Source organism: Sebastes umbrosus, chromosome 2, assembly GCF_015220745.1.
Source record: "Sebastes umbrosus isolate fSebUmb1 chromosome 2, fSebUmb1.pri, whole genome shotgun sequence".
NCBI classification, from domain to species: domain Eukaryota; kingdom Metazoa; phylum Chordata; class Actinopteri; order Perciformes; family Sebastidae; genus Sebastes; species Sebastes umbrosus.
In genome coordinates, this window is record NC_051270.1 from 17110479 (window position 1) to 17128777 (window position 18299).

The window sequence follows — 18299 nt, forward strand, 5'->3', positions numbered from 1 at the left end:
GTGAAGTGAGTGCATTACCATATGGCTGGTGGGAGAGAAACTGAAGAGTTTAACATCATCGCACACTGAGAAATGTCCTGAGTCAGGGAAAGCTGGTTGAAAACGCAAGTCTCCAGCTCGCTTTCTAATGTTTCCAGCTGACTCGTTTTAAAACAAGAACCCTGTAAAAGGGTCTTAAATATGTACACTAAAAGACAAAGGAAAAAAGTCAGTTAATGATCCATGTAGAAGACAGGGACGTAAAGAAATTATCTTTTATTGCTTGGGTTGCTGGAGTGTAAACTTAAACCAAATCCAAGCAGGATGGAGCTGCTAAAGTTAGCTTAAACCAGTGGGCAACCTCCGGGTCTGAAAAGTGAAGCCAATGCAGAAGTGCCTTAAACTTGCATTCTCTCTAATAGCCAGCAGGGGGCGACTCCTCTGGGTGTAAAAAGAAGTCTGATTGTATAGAAGTCTAAGAGAAAATTAGCCTACTTCTCACTTGATTTATTACCTCAGTAAACATTGTAAACATGACTTTATGGTCTCAATCGCTAGTTTCAAGTCTTCTTCAATACAGCATGATGTTCATTTAGTAAATTATGGTCCCATTTAGAGTCAAATAGACCATAAAGCAGGGTATGCTTTAGGGCGTGGCTACCTTGTGATCGACAGGTCGCTGCCACGGCGTTGTCCGGTCTGGGAGTTGTCCGTGTTTTCGTCTTACAACTTTAACCCTTTCACGGTGTGTTTTCAGTTCATGAAAGTTAATTGTAACATTTTGGTCGCATAAAAATGTCTTATTCAGCTTTCAATTGTACTTAACTCCACCCTCTCGTGTCACTTCTTCCAAAATGCCGAACTTCAGGCTTCAAAACTGTAGTCCACAAAGCAGTGGGTGACATCACAGTGACTATGTCCACTTCCTTATATACAGTTTATGGCCTAAACTCTGATAAAGTAGCATCCAGCTCTCACACAGTGGAGCAATACAGTGGATGTGTCATCGTAAACAGGGCTTTTTTTAACATAACCTCTAACCCCACAAAATAATGTAGTATGAAACGCTCCAAGCCTTAAGTAACACTGGTTTAGGTTACTACTGTAGGTTGAACGGTTAGTTCATATATGTACAGGAAACCTGAACACCTCAGTAAGTTTTCTTAATAAATAACGCCACTACAACAAAGACAAGAGCCTCAAATCTGTTTCAATATTTGCCACTGAGCTGCAAACTGTTTGTTAGCAGTGCTGGTATTCCTGACTGGAGCTGATGGGTACAGCAGCAGCTTATTTGGAGTAACAAAGAATTTCCTACCATCAATCATTGTACATGAACTCATACAATTACAACTGGCACAGGCTGTAATAAGTCCTGAGGCAGCAGAAGTAGTCTGCCGGTACACATCAAACTCTGCTGATAGGAACCTCGGACGGAGTTTAAGTTAAAGTAGAGGGTTTATGTTAAAACAGAGACATCGTGTTCAATGTATAAATGCATGCGTCTATTTTTACAGAACCACCATCTAAGGTTCCCGTCACCAGAGGAATATGCCATACAGTAGCAGTCTGTTTTTAGCACCAGACTAGCAGTGCCGTCTCTGGAGTCCTTTTTTCTTTTTTTATAAATGATGTGATTTTCAGGCTTTTTCCTTCAGAGTTTCAACCACTTGGACAGACGACTCCTGTTCCTGCTGCCTTCAAGCTGCTTTTTGAGCCGTCCAGGTCAGAAGCAGCAACGTAACTTGAAGGGATGAGTGGAAAAAAAAAACATCTCAGTCTCGCCAAATTGTCTATTAGGTTGGTATATAAACACAGGACCGTCAGAAAAGTCCAAAAATCTGGTGACGTGTCCCTAAGAGGAGAGGAGAGGCCACAGGAAAAGCCAGGAAAATGGGAGAACACGTGGTCAAAGACACACGCTCACGCACACACAGACACTAAGGCACTCTAATTATTCATTTCACCCTTTTCCATCCATTGTGTCATGACTATTCATATAAGGCTCTAACAGGCTGTAAATAAACTGTCACTTTAGTTTCCAACCATTTCGTCAGTTGCTCTGATTCTTCCTCATTTTAAACAGGAAGAAGCCGGTAGAGCCGAGTCAGCACCTCTGCTTCCTGAAACCCATTTCAACATACTGCAAAGAGACGCTTTGCAAGCTTCTTCTTTACTAGTATTGACCAATAATATTACAAACTCCACTGTGGAATTTGGACCTTTTTATGGGTTTGTGTGGGGTTACGAGGCTGGAGAGGTCACGAGTAGCAGCTGTAGTCAGTCAAATGTTTGTCAGCCTTTATTCACTATACAGGAATTATCTTTCAGATATAAAGTGTTGTAATTTACCTTTTTTGTTAGGGGAGTGCCGATAGATCGATCTGGATCAATATATCGATTCAATGATCAACGATCCAATATCATTGATGCAAAGTGAAAATATCATCTTTAAGATACACCTTTATTGTGAAATTCCCTCTGTATATTTATTCTTTTTATTAAAAGATTAGATTTTTTTTTCATTTAAATGTCTGTAAAAGCTCAGTAATAATATTGTCAAATTCATATTTTAGTTGTTTTTTTTCTTAGTTGATACAAATGTAATTGATTGTGTTAAATAAGAATATTATATTGTCTCATATTGATCGCAGGCCCCTGAACTGAATTGAATCGTATCGGGGCAGACTTATGGTTGTCCAAAGAATCAATATAATATCGTATCGTGATGAAACTTGTAATATCGCGACTCTTACTTTTTGTTAGGGATGCACCGATACCAGATCGGATACCGGGCCGATATTGACTCAAATAGCTGGATCGGGTATCGGTGACAATGGGGCCATTCTATCAAATTCAATTCTTTGTTTATATACTAAACACATTATATACTGGAATTTGAATTCCTGTTTAAGTTTTGACCAATTTGTTGCTGCATTAAAAAGGTTTACACTTGAATTGTAATTCCTGTTAATTTTGAAGATTTTGTACCAAGTACGAGGCGGCATTGCATTTTGGGTCTATTGAGGCTTCTGTCAGAGGACAAATTGGTTTACATCTGCATTTTCTTCCCCCCATGCAATTTTTGACAATCAGTCAACCATTAATGCCACCACAGAACACACAAGGAATTGGAGTCAAGTAAAGTCAGAGAGTGCAGTTGGTGCTGAGCATTGAGATTAAATAGTAATAGGATAATAAAAGCATGAATATCAACAAATCAAACAGGAGAATCAATTGAAGAAACATCTGAAAAACAAAGTACATCACTAATAGCTGTTTTTAATAGTACTTTGAGTGTTTTTGGTGCATTTTTTCTTACAGGACGCCATTATTACCGAGTAAAACAAACACCGGTTCATTATTGAATGGCCATGTTGTGATGCAGGGTGAGAAATTAACACCTCCCACCAGACCAGTGTTAAAAAAAATCCATCCACCCACCACTTTGGCAGACGGCCAGACATTATTTGGACATTTCTTCCATCTTAAAAATCAGTTTCTTAAGCTGCTGAGTTTCAACACAGAAGGGCCTTTGCTGTTTAAATACAACACATCTAATGGACTGGCCCTCGACCATCCCTTCTCTCTAAAACGATTACTGATTGATTATGGAGAAGCCATCATTGGACTATATTCCAGTATCATCTTCTGAATCATCGTCGTTATTGCCAAAAATGCCAAATATTCTGTTCAGAAAAGAAAACAAAGATCTGCACCTCATTCGAGTTTGAGGCCGATGAGAAATGTCAGCATCAGGATTCTGTGACCCAAATGTGACGGATCCACACGCGTCTGCTGTGGATGTTTCAGGATGAGGATGGCGTGGGTGGCCGGGATGCCTGTTTGCATGTACCTCAATCCGCTCTGCATTATGTTTGTTTTGTGAGTCGGCAGCAACAAACAGCTGAGAGCGGGGCAGATGGGACATTCAGACAACAAAAACAGGTTGAACTAAAATATGCTCTGGAGAGCCAAAACATACGCACACTATACATACACACTGTGAGTCATTTCAACTGCAGCTCATAAGCACACACAAACATCTTGAATTGCCAATCATAGGCGGCAAAGGTAGAGCTCAACTTTTCTCTTGACTTTCAAAAAGAAACACAACTTCTCCGAGTCTCCTGGTGTAATGTAAGTGCTGCACTTTGTCCTTCAGGTGGTTGAATTCAAAAATAATATTCAAATTGTGAATCCTGACAAAGTCGTTTTAGTCGGTTTGCAAGTGCATCTACATCAGAGGAGAAATAAGCAAGAAGCTTGCATTGGAAGAGATACATTTCCCGCATTTTCTGACAATTTATTCTCAAAGATCATGCACATCCTTTTCATAATTCCAGTGACACAACAGCAGCATTTCCATTAAAGCATTACACAGTCCAGTAGCAGTGACTGGAAGTGCACCAACTAAATTATATCATTATATGGAAGGTTGTCATTTATTTAGTGATTTGAATGTCCTTGGCAAAACCTCATGGCCACCTGGGCTCCCTATCAAGCCTTTTTGAATAGTTCAGCCTGATAACAACGGAAACACCGATTACTGCTGACCTCACCGCTTGTGAAGTTCTGAAGACGTCAATATTGTGAAGCAGCTACAATAGTTTGCCTCTCAGTGACAAATTGAATAAAAGAGGGTTTGCTCTGTTTTCTCTTGATGTCTGAATAAAAAACAGATCTTTGAAAAAGCTCTCGCCTCGGCGCAGGTCCCACGAACAATAGATATCCTCATCCCTTTCAACTTTTCCGTGAATGCTCGTCGTCTGCCAGGGAAGAAAATCAGCATAAGAAGAAAATAATCCAGTTTGGAGCACACTCGCAGATGCAACATGCTGTTGTGTTTAACCACAAGGAAAGTACCAAAGAGGGGTGATTACACAACAAAGACAGAATAAATTAAATAAAATAAAGAGTTCCTCAAGCCACAGATGAGAATGTAGTGAAACTGACAGTTTGATATCAACAGATTTAAACTGCTCTTTTCAACGCCTACCTGTACGGTGCCATTAACTAAACTATTGGCCTTCTTTCTGGGCGATGTCTCAGTCTGTGTCTGTTCATGGCAGTCAATCGTTGGGTTTCAGGGCTGATAGATCAGGACTAACTAGGAATAAAAGACTTTTTAGTGTTTCCAGCTGACTTGTATTAAAGAAGAACCCTGTAAAAGGGTCTTAAATCATAGACTGTATATAAGAAGTGGACGTAGTACTGCCATTTTGAAGCCTCGAGTTTGGCATTTTGGCCATCACCATCTTGATTATTTGCAACCAGAAGGGACACGAGAGGTTTGGAGCTGCACAACCGAACGCTGAAATAAATCCTTAATAAACAACAGGGACACGTCTTCTTCTTTGGTATCTCTATTTACTCTCTGAATCTGTTGAGCATCTGTCAGAAGTGATCAATATTCATAATAAACAGTAACACACACAGAGAGAGTCAATACTTCAAACAAAACCTGTGTATCTGAGAAGGACTCAGTACCCAAGGATCCCCAGCTTCATTCAAGCCTTTTATCGATTCAGCGTTGGCTCTGTGGAAACCGCATTTAGTTAGTTTGTAATAATGGATCTGTGCTCGCTGACTTAAATTACACTGTATTCTGGCATTATTATAAACATATTGAACTGCTAAAGCCGCAGCTCTTTCAGCTAGATGATTGTGCTGCAGTTACACAACAGCAGGAAGTCTAAAGCATGCAATCAGTTTTATAACTAAAGCAGCGTGTGTGCACATAAGAGTGCATATACAGTAAAGACTTGACGGTAAAGATACACTGCAGGGTCTGTGTGAGAGCGCTGACGATAATGTGTCACTCCAACAGACAGTGTGTTGAGGAGCAAAGGCCAGCATCCACCTTGCTCCACATATACTATCCACTAAACAATAGGGCTGGGACGATACACCTATCTCCCGATTCAATACTATCACGATACTTGTGTGTGGATGTATTGCGATCTTTAAGTATTGCGATTCGATATTACGATTTATTGCAATTTTTGTTAACTTTTTTAACACTAGACCATGGGAACAAGTTGAATCATACATTTCTAGGGACTTTTACTTCGGAAAATATCTAAATTAATACGGTAAAAATGTTTGATTTTCAGCATGTATGCAGTCAGAGATGTCCTGAAGTCAAATATATCAGTCATTGTCAGGCATTACTTATTACATTTTTTTCCAGCAACCCAAAAATCAAAGAATAAAGACATTTCCCTCACAAATAAGTGCTATTTTCTTTTTAATTTATAAGGGACATGTAATGTTTTATACTTCTGGTGAATATAATCTAATCAATCTTATTTCCATATATGTATTTTGTATATACAGTTCTTTTTGTTAACACCTTATTTTGAAAAACGAACATAGTCACGTGTATACTTCCGCTAACTTCTCCAAGTCCGTCTCTAGCCCTCCCGTCAGCTCCGTTCTCTTTATACATGGTCAGCTCCATCGGGGCCGTTTGAATGCATTTAACATAAATGTCAGTATATGGGTGCTCTACAGCTGTAGCGTCGGCTGATTTGACCACGGAGATGCGAGTGACGGCTGGCTTAACTGCACGTTACCGCAATACGATAACGTTTCCTGTCCCTGACAGAGTTAGCATGCAGCTTAAGCCATGATGTCTGCTGATTTCTGCTCGCTACAGCCGGCCGGCTACTGTTTGTTTTGAGAGACGGATACGGAACGGATATGATGTCACGTTACTCAGACTACAACAATAAAAGCGGTAACTTCGTTCTACCTCCGCATAGACTCAAATGAAGCAAATACATTGATTCTGGCATAAAAAAAATCTATTTCAAAATTGTACAAAAAAAAAAACATTGCGATACATAAGTGAATCGATTTTTTTTTGCCCCCTATTACACAACAGTCAAAAGACAAAACACACTAATAATGCCCCACCATCACCCTCACTGAGAGAGTGAGGTGCAACTGATCCATTGCTGGTGAATCCACACTACCGATGTATTGGTAAAGTCGTAGTTTGAGAGCGCCTAGAGCTGCAGATAACAGAAGCTGCAACTTTCACTCTTGAGCTAGCTGGACCAGTCGGTGTTAAAAGCTCTCCGAATCCCCGCTGAGCCGATTCATGTGTGCAGCTCTCCACAGTTTGCTGGAAGAAAAAGCACTGAACTAACTTCTGAATCCTCTGCCACCAACTGGAAACTAATCCAAACCTCTGGCTAATCACAACCACACGTTGAGAAATACTTCTTCTGCTGCTGCTGTGATCCACCTTTGGGTGAGAGCTGAGCTCCATATCAACAGTGGACCGTCAGTGTGTGCGTGAGTCAGTCTGGCATGACTGTGTTTACCACATGTGTAAGTGATTTGTTCTTGGACATTCATGCTCCCCCCTGCCTCTATCCTTTGTCAAAGTGAATACTGTTCATAGTAATTTAATGACATTATTACATCACATTTGTGCTGATTTCTACAAGAGAGACATGTGACCAAATGTTATACATGCCACTCACACTGTTTACCACTTTGATAAATCCAATTACCGTCCATCGGCAGCTTTACTCAAACACCTGATAACTTTCTTATAAAGTCTGTGTTTGTTGGGTTTTCCTGAGGGTTCGGTGCCAACCTCCACTATCAGCCATTTAGCTCCCCTCTCACCCGCCGCTGATTAGAGGGAAAGTGGACTCAATGGTGGGACGTTGGTCTCTTAAGAGCTGGCAGGAAAAGCCCTCTGAGGTCTGTCCAACAAGGAAGACTTTAATGGGGCATCCTGGGGAGCCAGGATGGAGCAGGCTCATGTTTGCAACATTATCCTCCTGTGTGTGCAACAATGCACTTATAGACACACAAGGCTGTACCGAGGCCAGCTGCTGGGTGTCTCCCAAAGTTTCCTGTCATTCTACATACTGTTCAAAGAAAGGGGGAACCTTCACTTTCAGGCCATAAAAAGCTACACACTGCGGGAATACATACACTGTATGTTGTAATACTGTAGAAAGATACCAAAAAGAACAAGAAAACATGGCATTTGTATGCATAATACATGTGAATGATTGAACTCATCCAATCTTCCTCAGTTTCACAATCTCCAAAATGAGGTTGTTGATGGGTAGGTACACGTCACACAATGCTCAGCTCCTCTCATTTGACACAGTGAGTCGGTTTAATTCAGGGCAGTAAACCTGAGAAATGCCCAAGAACTCTCCGTATCACTGTGTACACTAATAAACAAAGACAAACTTTCCCAGTGACGCAGCTCTAAATGTACGATCAGAGATATGAGGAACATTGTGTGCAACGGTTTGCTCAAGACCTCTGGAGACTCATGGTGACATTTCAGTCACAGACCAAAAATAAAAGTCAGAAATGGCAACGTTAATTTTTTGCACAAGACGCTGCGATAGCTCACAGGCACCGATACTGTGTTCAAACAGCGTCTTTAAATTGGCACACAGACTCTAACCGGAGGGACATTCTTCCAAATTGGGTACTTTTGAACTGATAATAGTAGAATTGCTGTTTGGCGGGCGCTTTGATCTGAAGAGCCACAGTATCATGGGTGTGTATGACAGAGCTGCAGAAACTAGCTGAACTAATTCCTCTGGCAGAGACATCGTCCTTCAGATTATTGAATTAGCTGCCGTGAGAGTGGGAGTCCTGTTGGATCCACCACAGAGGTTGCAAGCAGCGATGACACAACAAAGTACACAAACAAAGCAAAGTTGCTTGGAAATGTTTTAAATTAAAGGTCCAAGCACTGGCTCATGGACATGCTTCTTTGTCTGATTTTCTTTGCACCGCTAAACAGTCGAGTCTCCAGACGTCAGCAAGTCACCATTATCTCAAGACTGACTAATGAATGAATGTACAAAGTCGTGAATCACACTTTGAAATAGGGCTGTGTATTGGCAAGAATCTGGCAATACAATATGTATCATGATACAGGGGTTATGATTCAATTTATCGCGATACTGTAAGCAAGGCGATATATTGCGATTTTTAAAATCTAATTTTAGAAAACACACCACCATATGCGTAAAATCTGAGTTAAAAAAAGGTACTATTTACTATTTATCACAGTTCCTGTAACATCATAGCACTACTTTGAGAGGCCACATCTCTTTGCAAATGAAATAAAGTACTGACTGAGTTATTCTTTGCATGAAAACTATTTATTAAAAATCTATATAGTGTTTTTGAGAATCGATACAGTATCACAAATATTCTCGATACTCGATAGAAAAAGCTTTTTATCCATATTTGGTAACCTTTGGACATTGTTGCGTAATTTAATTCACAACATTTGCAATTCATCTTTCTGCTGCCAAGAAAAGGAAAAAAAGTGAAAAGGAAGGAACTTAGGAGTTGATGACAAGTACTGAAATGTAGAACAGCAAAAATGAATCAATTAGATGTCAACTATTAAATTTCTCGCCATCTATTTTGATAATCGATTGATCAGTTTAAGTATATTTTTAAGAAGAAAAATCTAAATTCTCTGATTCCAGCTTGTTAAATGTAAATGTTTTCTGGTTTCTTTACTCCTCTATAACAGTAAACTGAATGTCTTTGAGTTGTGGACAAAACAAAACATTTGAGGACGTCATCTTAGGCTTTGATCAACATTTTTCACCATTTTCTGACATTATATAGCCCAAACAACTAATTGATTCATCGAGAAAATAATCAACAATAATCCTTAGTTGCAGCCTCACTAAAATGATTAGTTGATTGAAGTTTATTATTAAGAAATACTCCAAACATGCCTCGATTACAGCTTCTAAAATATGAAGATTTGCTATTTTATAACATTGTATTATGAATATTTTTGGGCTTTGGACAGCCATTCAAAACTAGCTATTTTAAGACATCACATTGGGCCATAGGGAACTCATAATGGACTTTTTTACTAATTTCCTATAAAGGGAAGCATCAATCTCAAGCAAGTGTTTTTCTTTTTTAAATGGTTGTAATTTAGTTTCCTCGGTTCAGTAGATTTAGTCCATCTGCCCTTGTGTTGAATCCTGAGTGCTTTTGAAAAATTCACTAACCTACAGCTACAAAGTTTGTTTCATGACAGCAGAGAGAAATTATTAAAATGCCTCGACTCTTTCAAAGGACGTTGAAGATGTGATGGAAAACAGCACTTAACCTGCGCAGCTCTACCTTTGTTTAACCAGATTAGATCTCCCTCTTGTGTAAAGACACCAGCCAGGTGCAGCCGATCATCCAGGATCCATATTAATGCCGCCTGCAACCCAACTCCAGAGAAAGTTGCTTATCATGGAGTGTCACTTTGACCCCCCTAACAACCACAAACACACAGCTATCAGCCTAATGGAAAAGTAAGAGGGCTGCTCTGGTTGACTGGAGCAAAGCAAACACAGAGACACAGATCGGACAAGACAAGAGACAGGTGGAATACACACAGGGCGTTCACACACACACACACACACACACACACACACACACACATACATAACCAAATAGGGGTAATAGTGGCAATGTACTGTGCACACAACCACCCACGCAGAGCACTTTATGCATACACACAGCAGGATACACTGGCCTTCATTAGCACACACACACCCCCACACACACACACACAGAGAATACAGATGTGTGTACAATGAGAACATGTCTTTCTATGAACACCTGGAGGATATTTAACTTACATTTCACGCATGGCATACTATTGCATGTACAGACCTGGTATATCATGAATGGAATCCATCCATGCCTCCACATACACAATTTCACCTCACCATCTATTACTACTGAGGTTTACAGGGTCCTGTGGTGTTGCCATAAAGACCCACTAGTTTAAAAAGTTGCTGTAAACCAACTACATGACACACACACAGGAAGGAAACGTAGCCAGATGTAAGAATAAACTGATAAATGTTGTGTTTCAGCAAAAAGAAACGACTTACAGTTTATTTAGCTAAAACGAATGCAATCTAATGTAAAAGTCCTGCAATGAATTCTTCCTTCGTGAAGGATATAATGTTTAATTTGTGTTTGAACTGTTTTAGAGAGGTGTTGATTCAACGTCATGCTCATTGTGGAGGATGTAGTTTGTGATGCTGTTGAACTGTATGGAGTTGTAAGTGTCAATAATAGGGCTGCAACTGACAATTATTTTCATTATTGATTAATCTGCCAGGTTATTTCTCGATTAATTGTTTGAAAATAGTGTCCAAGGTGGCCACCAACAGATTATTACCATATTTTAATTAAAAGGAAAAGAAGCATATACTTATATTGGAGAAGTTGGAACAGGGACTGAAATTATTACCTGCCAAATACAGAGCAGATGTTGGCTGTGGCAGGTAAAAATTTCAGGTCACCTGCCACCACAGCAGATAGGTTTTCCTTATATTAAGAAATATTATTTTTAAAAAAAAGGTATGAAAATGATTAATAAATTATAATACCCAAGTTAAAAATAGTCAGGGACTAAGGTGACATGATTTATTTTTACTATCTGGTACCCCTTACCCAGTGTTTACAATACTAAAGCGTTATACAGTACATCGATTTTAGGTAAGGAAAAACTTAATTTCAGACCTTGAGTTGGAACTAGGGATGCATTGATCCAACTTTTTCAGTCCCGATAGCGATACCCGGGAATTCGGGTATATTCTGGTATCGGATACGGTGAACCGATCCGATACCGGTGTTTTATTAATAAGCTGTATGCCTCACTGTGTGGAAGTGACTGGGATCATTCTTTTATGTGTAAAGCGACATCAGGCTGGACTTAAACATTGCTTTCCAAACTTTGTCAAACTAAATGTAACAAAAATAAATACATTGATATAAATTTACTGAATTGTTATTTATTATTGAAATAATAAATCGCCAGAAAAAAATCAGAAACTTGGTAAAAAAAATCTTCAAAATTAACAGGAATTATTTACATTAATTGCAATTCCTTACCAAACCTTAAACAGGAATTCAAATGTCAGTATATAATATATATAGTATATAAACATAGAATTCAATTCAATAGATCACCGATATCTGATCCAGCTATTTAAGTCAGTATCGGTCGATCCGGTATTGGAACCATCAAATGTTTGCCATCTTTTGATTGATAAACGACTTAAATGATCATCATATTTTCTGTCAAATCAACTAATCGATTGTTTCAGCTCTTCAAATATGTAATCCAGTTATTTAGCCTTTATATAAATGGGGTAGACAAAATAGCAGAAACATAATGTCATATCTCAAAAACAGCTTATAGAAAAACTTAACACTGCATTAATTTAAAGGTCCCATATTGTGCTCATTTTCAGGTTCATACATGTATTGTGTGTTTCTACTAGAACATGTTAACATGCTGTAATGTTCAAAAAAACTTTATTTTCCTCATACTGTCTGCTTGAATATACCCATATTTACCCTCTGTCTGAAATGCTCCGTTTTAGTACATTTAAACGGAATTGCAACGGAATTGCAACAGAACTGCGTTGCCTGGCAACAGTTTGGGTCAATCTTTACTTCTGTCAGCTGATGTTATTCACATACACTGCAACCAGAAATAAACTGGGACACATTTAGAATGTTTACGTTTAAAACCGTGTAATGGTCTAAATATTGCATATTTGTGACATCACAAATGAACAGAAATCCTAACGGCTTGTTTCAAAAGCACAATTTCTAAATACGGGTCTGTGTGTATTTCTCCGTATATTAAGCGCTTCGATACTTTCACAGTATTTATAAAGCACTTAAACCTGCTTTATAATATAAAAGACATGAAAATCGTACTTTTTACAATATGGGACCTTTAAACTTAAACTAATCTGGCATCTGATTGTATAGGTTTTTGTCATTTTGTGTTTCAGCTGTTTTGATTGTTTTTTTTTACTCTTAAGTTACTGAATAGCACTTTGAGAATTGTGTTCTATGAAAGGTGCTATACTAAATAAACTGATTATTATTATTATTATTGTAACTGTTAAGATTATTAAGACCTTATGATTAAGGTTACATTATCCATATTTCTCCTGTCTGGTACCACTTAATCAGTGTTTACAATTAGATTAGTTGATTAATTCTACATAGATTTCAGACACAAAAATCGATTGTTTCAGCTCTTCAAATATGTAATCCAGTTATTTAACCTATATAAAATATGTTGGGAAAAAAAGAAACATAATGTTATATCTCAAAAACAGCTTATAGAAAAACTGAACACTGCATTAATTTAAACTTAAACTTTTTTTTTTTACTGTTTTATTGTTTAAAATTATTTTCTATTCCTGAAAAGCACTTTGAGAATTGTGTTCTATGAAAGGTGCTATACTAAATAAACTTATTATTAATATTATAATATCAAATAACATACAGCAGGGCCAAAAAATCAGCAGTTAAGCTAAATGTTGTCCCCACAGTAAAATAATGTTTAAAGCCTCTTTTTAAATCTCCTCCTGCCAGCATGGTGTATCAGTGATTTAACCAGCGTTAATCTGCACACTTCCTGATCTCTGCTCATTTCTGGGAGCAGCAGCAGCAGCTTGTGCTGACGTGCTCTACAGACTAAAACCCCTCCACCACCACCACCACCTCCACCTCCACCGCCCCCCGGCCCAGGAGCCAGTCCAGCAGACAGCAGCCTCACATTAATAACAATCACTAGGGCATGCTTTCATTCTGCTGCCACGTTATAACCGTAAGTGACATGCTTGCACCGGCGTGGACGTGCAGCGACCGGCACAGTGGGAGGTTTAGTTGTGCACAACCCTGCTACCCTTGTCTACTACACTCATCTCCACCAAATCAATGCCCACTGATACTAGCAGGCCCTTTCTATCACATCACATTCCTCTGAGCATCGCTGCAGCCGCCGAACAGAGAGCGACCAAATCACACACCGCTCCATCGTCGCTTTGTCCGGGAGAGCAGAGAAACAAACACCGTACACCGGAACACAAAAGCAGCAGAGGACCGTAAATCCTTCCTTCCTACCTTCCGACTCAACGATGTCCCCGAGTAGAAGTAGTAGGCTATCCCCAGCACCCACAGCACCGCAAAACATAACAATATCCTCGATTTCCTCCGCATGGCTGCCTCGGGTTTGTCGTCCTCCTCTAGCGGCTCGTCCCGGTTGTCTGTGTCCGTGCGAGGCGCTTCGCCGTGCGGCTTCAGCGAGGCTTCGTGAGTCGGTCGGTCAGGAGGAGCTGGAGGAGCGGAGGGAGAGCAGGAAGCAGCCAGACAACATCAGCGGGGTTAGAGGGCAAAGGCTATCCGACTCTGATCCAATCACACACCGGCTCAGAAAGACCCGTGGAGGAGGAGGAGGAGGAGGAAGAGGAGGAAGAGGAGGAGGGCCGGGGCTGCCAGCAGCAGAGAGCCGAGCTGAGCCGAGCCGTGCGGAGCCGTGCTACAGCTACAGAGAGGAGGGGAGGAGGAGACTTGTCCCTCTGTTGGAAATGATTGTTGTAAAATCTCAGTGCTGAGTCTCCGGCAGAGAGAGAGAGAGAGAGAGAGAGAGAGAGAGAGAGAGAGAGAGAGAGAGAGAGAGAGAGAGAGAGAGGAGCTGTGATCATCAGGCTGGTGGTGGAGCTGTCTGCTGAGAGGAGAGGAGACACCGGGGGCGCCAGAGACTCTCTAACCCGGGTTAAAACCGGGTTAAAACCGGGTTAAATGAGACTAAACAGAGACTCTCTAACCCGGGTTAAAGGAGATCAAACAACAGATTTATCTATAAAGCTCTGCTTCTGAACCATTCTAGCAAAGAGACAACAACACAGACTGGAAGATTATCACTTATCTACTTCTCTTCCTTCCTCCCTCCCTCTGTTCTATCCTTCTTTCCTTCCTTCCTCCCTTCCTCTGTTCTATCCTTCTTTCCTTCCTCCCTCCCTTCCTCTGTTCTATCCTTCTTTCCTTCCTTCCTCCCTCCCTCTGTTCTATCCTTCTTTCCTTCCTCCCTCCCTTCCTCTGTTCTATCCTTCCTTTCTCCCTCCCTCCCTTTCTCCATTCTATCCTTCTTTCCTTCCTTCCTTCCTCCCTCCCTTCCTCTGTTCTATCCTTCCTTCCTTCCTCCCTCCCTTCCTCTGTTCTATCCTTCCTCCCTCCCTCCCTTCCTCTGTTCTATCCTTCCTTCCTCCCTCCCTCCCTTCCTCTGTTCTATCCCTTTCCTTCCTCCCTCCCTCCCTCCCTTTCTCTGTTCTATCCTCCTTTCCTCCCTCCCTTCCTGTGTTCTATCCTTCTTTCCTTCCTCCCTCCCTTCCTCTGTTCTATCCTTCTTTCCTCCCTCCCTTCCTGTGTTCTATCCTTCTTTCCTTCCTCCCTCCCTTCCTCTGTTCTATCCTTCTTTCCTTCCTCCCTCCCTTCCTCTGTTCTATCCTTCCTTCCTCCCTCCCTTCATCTGTTATATCCTTCCTTCCTCCCTCCCTCCTTTCCTGTTCTATCTTTCTGTCCTTCCTCACTTTCTCCCTTCCCCTCCCTCTCTTCCTTCGTTCGTTCCTCCATTTGTTCCCTCCTTTCCTTCCTCCCTTCCTTTCTCTGTTCTATCCTTCTTTCCTTCCTCACTTCCTCTCTCTGTTCTATCCCTCCTTCCTTCCTCACTTTCTCCCTTCTCCTCCCTTTCTTCCTTTGTTCGTTCCTTCCTATTTTCCATCCTCCCTTCCTCCCTTTGTTCCCTCCTTTCCTTCCTTCCTTCCTTCCTTCCTTCCTTCCACCCTTTCCCCCTCCTATGTGCCATCCTTCCTTCCTCCCTTTGTTTCTTCCTCCCTTCTTTCCTTCCACACTTTTTTGCATTCTTCCTCCCTCCCATCCTTCCTCTGATCTATCCTTCCTTCTTCCTTTTCTTCCCATCCTGTTTTCCTTTATCCTCTCTGGTTCTGAATCAGGCTACCAAAGTTATTGACAATCTGAAAGACTGGAAGATTATCGGTTTCATCTCCTTTTCATCTTTCTTTCCTTTCCTTCCCTCATTTCTCCCTCCATCCCTTCCTTCCTTCGTTTGTTCCTTCCTTCCCTTCCTCCTCCCTTCGTTTGTATCATTTTGTTTTGGACCACAGACAAAACAAACAGTTTGATGACGTCACCCTGGGATTCAGGATATTGTGAAGGGCACTTTTCATTATTTAAATTATTAATCAAGAAAGTAATCAGCAGAATAATCAATAATGAGATTAACCTTTAGTGGAAGCCCTGAGTATAACGTCAAACCAAGCAATCACTACCTACACCATTAGCTCCTCAACCCAACCCTGTTGTTGTGGCTCTCAGCAGCTGCAGTACTTCTATCAATCTCAAACACGAGACTTTAGTTGAAACTTACATTTAGATTTGTGAATGCTTTTGAGTTTGTATAAACCAGAACTTTATATTTACTGGTGTAGTGGAAGAATCTCTAAAACAGTGTTTATATCAGGCTACATGTGACAGCAAGGACCTCCAATAAAACCAGTGAAAGGCAAAGACGCCTCCAGTTAAAGAATAACGATGATGAAACGTCTGGATTCCAGACGTTTCATCATCGTTATTTTCTAGACTCTAAACGGTGGTTGCTGTTGTCAGAGTAAACATTTCAGTGAGGAATCACAAGTCTTGATTATGGTAAAGTTTGTCATAATTATGAGACGGCATACAACACAGTTTATGATATAGTCTGTCGTAATCATGAGGAAGAGAACACATCACAATGAAGTTACGAAAAGTAAATGAAGAAGTTCTTCAAAGCCCCTAAAAATGTGGTTTCAAACCTCAAGTATTTTGTTCTCTAATATCAAACAGTCATTACTAAATATGCAGCAATCACAGCCAAAGCTGAAAAACATTGCTAGGCGTTATTTATTAAGAGCTGTGTGGTTGTGAAAATGCTTTGACGTCATCTTTTTGACACCTTAAGTACATTTTGCTGATAATACTTTTGTACTTTTACTTAAAGGAGCAGTGTGTTGGATCTAGCGGTACCTAGTGGTGAGGCTGCAGATTGCAACCAACTGAAACTTCTCCCGTGTGCCAAGCGTGTTGGAGAGCTACGGTGGCTGATGCGAAAACACAAATAGCCCTCTCTAGAGCCATTTGGAGCAGAGCCAGTGTGTAGAGTGAGTGCGTTTGTGAGAAGTGAGTGGTGAAGCAAGAGAGTGAGAGCGGCGGTGACGGGAGCGAGTAATGTTATGGACTCCGTCCTAAGTAGGAAATGTTAACAAAGTTAGGTTTGTCCGTTCTGGGCTACTGTTGAAACATGGCGGTGCAACATGGCGGACTCCATGGAGAGGACCTGCTCCCTATGTAGATATAAACGGCTCATTCTAAGCTAATGAAAACACAAGGACTCTTATTTTCAGGTGATTATACACTAAAGAAAACATACTTATTAATATTATATTACATTTCTGCTAATAGATCCCCCTAAATGCTACACACCGGTCCTTTAAATAACATTTTGAATGCAGGACTTTTACTTGTAATTGAGCATTTCTAGTGTCGCTACTTTTACTTAAGTGAATTATTTGAATGCTTCTTCCACCACTGTAAGAAGCCGATTAAAAAAACAAAAAGTTTTTAGGGGCCATTAAAGCTGCGGAAATGGGCCTCCATGAAATCCCGTAACTTTCAGATACAAAGAAAAGGAAGCATCGAGCGTCACCTCATCTTGTACTTGGATGGATCATTTCTGAAAACCTTTAAATATTCTGAGACATTTGGAACAAGTCAAGCTGTCACTGTTGAACCACTTGAAGGCTCAGTTCACATCCATATTTCTGTGGTCTGAGTCACTCAGATCAGCTCTCTCTGAGATTGAGCTCAGCTGGAACACCTTCGGCTAAACTGAAAGGTCTCGTTCATGTTCTGCCTCTGACATTTCTCATTTTAACGGTGACAAAATGTGATTTTTGACTGGAGAGCAAAATGGCTCACAGGTTAAGTTAAAAAATGCTCTGAATACACACTTTGTGCCGGGCCTCCAAAGAGTGTCCCAGTAGGATTACACACACAAACACACACACTCGTGTATTCATTGCTGCTCGCGCTACGGTGGTCTGCAGAGAGACTCGGTGTGTTTATGTTACCTACAGTAGTGTTAGAGCATGGATGGATGCAAGTCAAACTGGACTTAGAGAGGTGGAGGAGGAAGCAGTGAAACAGATGTTTTTGCAGCACGGAGGTAAAAGAGGTCTTTATCTTTCACCCTTTGCTTCCTGAAGAACTGTTATGGGGGTCTCAAATTACCCCTTAAGAGGTCAGTTTGGCTTTCATGAAGTCTTCCAGAAATAGAGAGGGGAGGCAACGAGTCCGTCTCTTTGGCTGTGAGCTTTTCGGCAATCTTAACTGTAATGTAGTGTCTGTAAAGAGTTACTCTAAAA

At 40.6% G+C, this 18299-nt stretch overlaps 1 protein-coding gene across 3 annotated transcripts in view; it reads right to left on the reverse strand.

The window, feature by feature from the left end:
- Positions 1–14408, reverse strand: part of galnt2 (UDP-N-acetyl-alpha-D-galactosamine:polypeptide N-acetylgalactosaminyltransferase 2) — a 67499-nt gene extending 53091 nt beyond the window's left edge. For 2 of the 3 annotated variants that reach the window (XM_037748904.1, XM_037748895.1), the window contains exon 1: positions 13945–14408. In XM_037748904.1, coding sequence (XP_037604832.1) covers positions 13945–14040 — 96 coding nt within the window. In that variant the 5' untranslated portion in view covers positions 14041–14408. The remainder of the gene's footprint in view (positions 1–13944) is intronic. The other variant, XM_037748910.1, reaches the window with a different exon arrangement.
- Between the last annotated feature and the right edge of the window lie 3891 nt (positions 14409–18299).